At 28.5% G+C, this 1,146-nt stretch overlaps 1 protein-coding gene across 1 annotated transcript in view; it reads left to right on the forward strand.

Annotated features, from left to right (window-relative positions):
* LOC107607044 overlaps positions 310-1,146 on the forward strand; it is a 4,038-nt gene continuing 3,201 nt past the window's right edge. The window contains exons 1-2 of the mRNA XM_021107789.1: positions 310-505; positions 663-761. Of these exons, the coding sequence (XP_020963448.1) occupies positions 310-505; positions 663-761 (295 nt within the window). The remainder of the gene's footprint in view (positions 506-662; positions 762-1,146) is intronic.

Here is a 1,146-nt window from a genome sequence, read left to right on the forward strand (position 1 = left end):
TTCGAGATACATAGTTTTTAATTTTGATTCAATTTGTTGTTTTTTTGTATTTCTTTTTTTGTTGCTTTTGAATATTGAGTTTATTTTTACTTTACATAGTCACTAGCAATATCACCTTAGGTAGAATTTAATAAAATAAACATTCTAATTAATTGAACGTAATGTCAATTTTTTAATTTAGTCAATTATTTTTGTTGAAAGAAATATTTTATATAAATTTTGTTTGTTTATTTAGTTGGACTTTATTTGTACTGTGTGTAGAAAGTGAATAATAAAATTTTATACTTTGTGAAAAAATAGGGAACAACTATGCATGCTTCTGTAGGTGAGGATGTGATATTTGTGTTCGAATCATTGATATCGGAGAGAACTGTGTATATTTTTACATACTTTGGAGTTAGCAACAACTGTGGGTTGTATCGCACAACATCGCATCAATTTCGGTTGTTTTTTCAAGAGAGAACTACTGTCTTACCCTCTTTCTGTGATGCAATACCGTTATATGGTATTAAGTTGGTTCCTAAATTATGGGATACTCTCTTTTGGTTGGTAAGTGTATAATTTATGGCAAGTACACAAGTTGATTTTTCTTCTGTAATTATGACAAAATATCACTAAAACGTGTGATTTGTGCACAATTTTCTGTTTGATATTTATTTAAGACGTTGCTGGAGTTATGACCGGTGTAGAGGGTGAGAGAAAATATGTGAAAGATGACAAACTTATTGACATGATAGTCATTCATATTGAGAATGACGGGTGTATTTTTTTCCAACAACCCTTACTCAGCAATTAATATGTTTATATAAGTAATTTTTTATTTTCTAAATAATTTGTATTTTCTCTACAATTTAAAGCTTAATATTATTGTTTTTGAAGAGATGGTGGACCGGATCAAGGATCTTGTGGCATCGGGCAATCAACAACTGCCAGTGGTTATTTTTCAATTTACAAAAGTAAAAAATGCTGGAGGTATGTGAAAATTTGATTATTATCAAATGATTATATCTTATTGTCACTATTTCTACTAATTATTGAGATGCGAAAAGAGTTAACACTCTCTTTCAGTGATAAAAAATTAATAGTTTGTGTGTGAATTGTTGAAATGAGATAGCAGACTAATAGTAATAAGAATTTTATGTATAA

The sequence above is a fragment of the Arachis ipaensis genome, chromosome B07 (assembly GCF_000816755.2).
Source record: "Arachis ipaensis cultivar K30076 chromosome B07, Araip1.1, whole genome shotgun sequence".
Classification (NCBI taxonomy): Eukaryota; Viridiplantae; Streptophyta; class Magnoliopsida; order Fabales; family Fabaceae; genus Arachis; species Arachis ipaensis.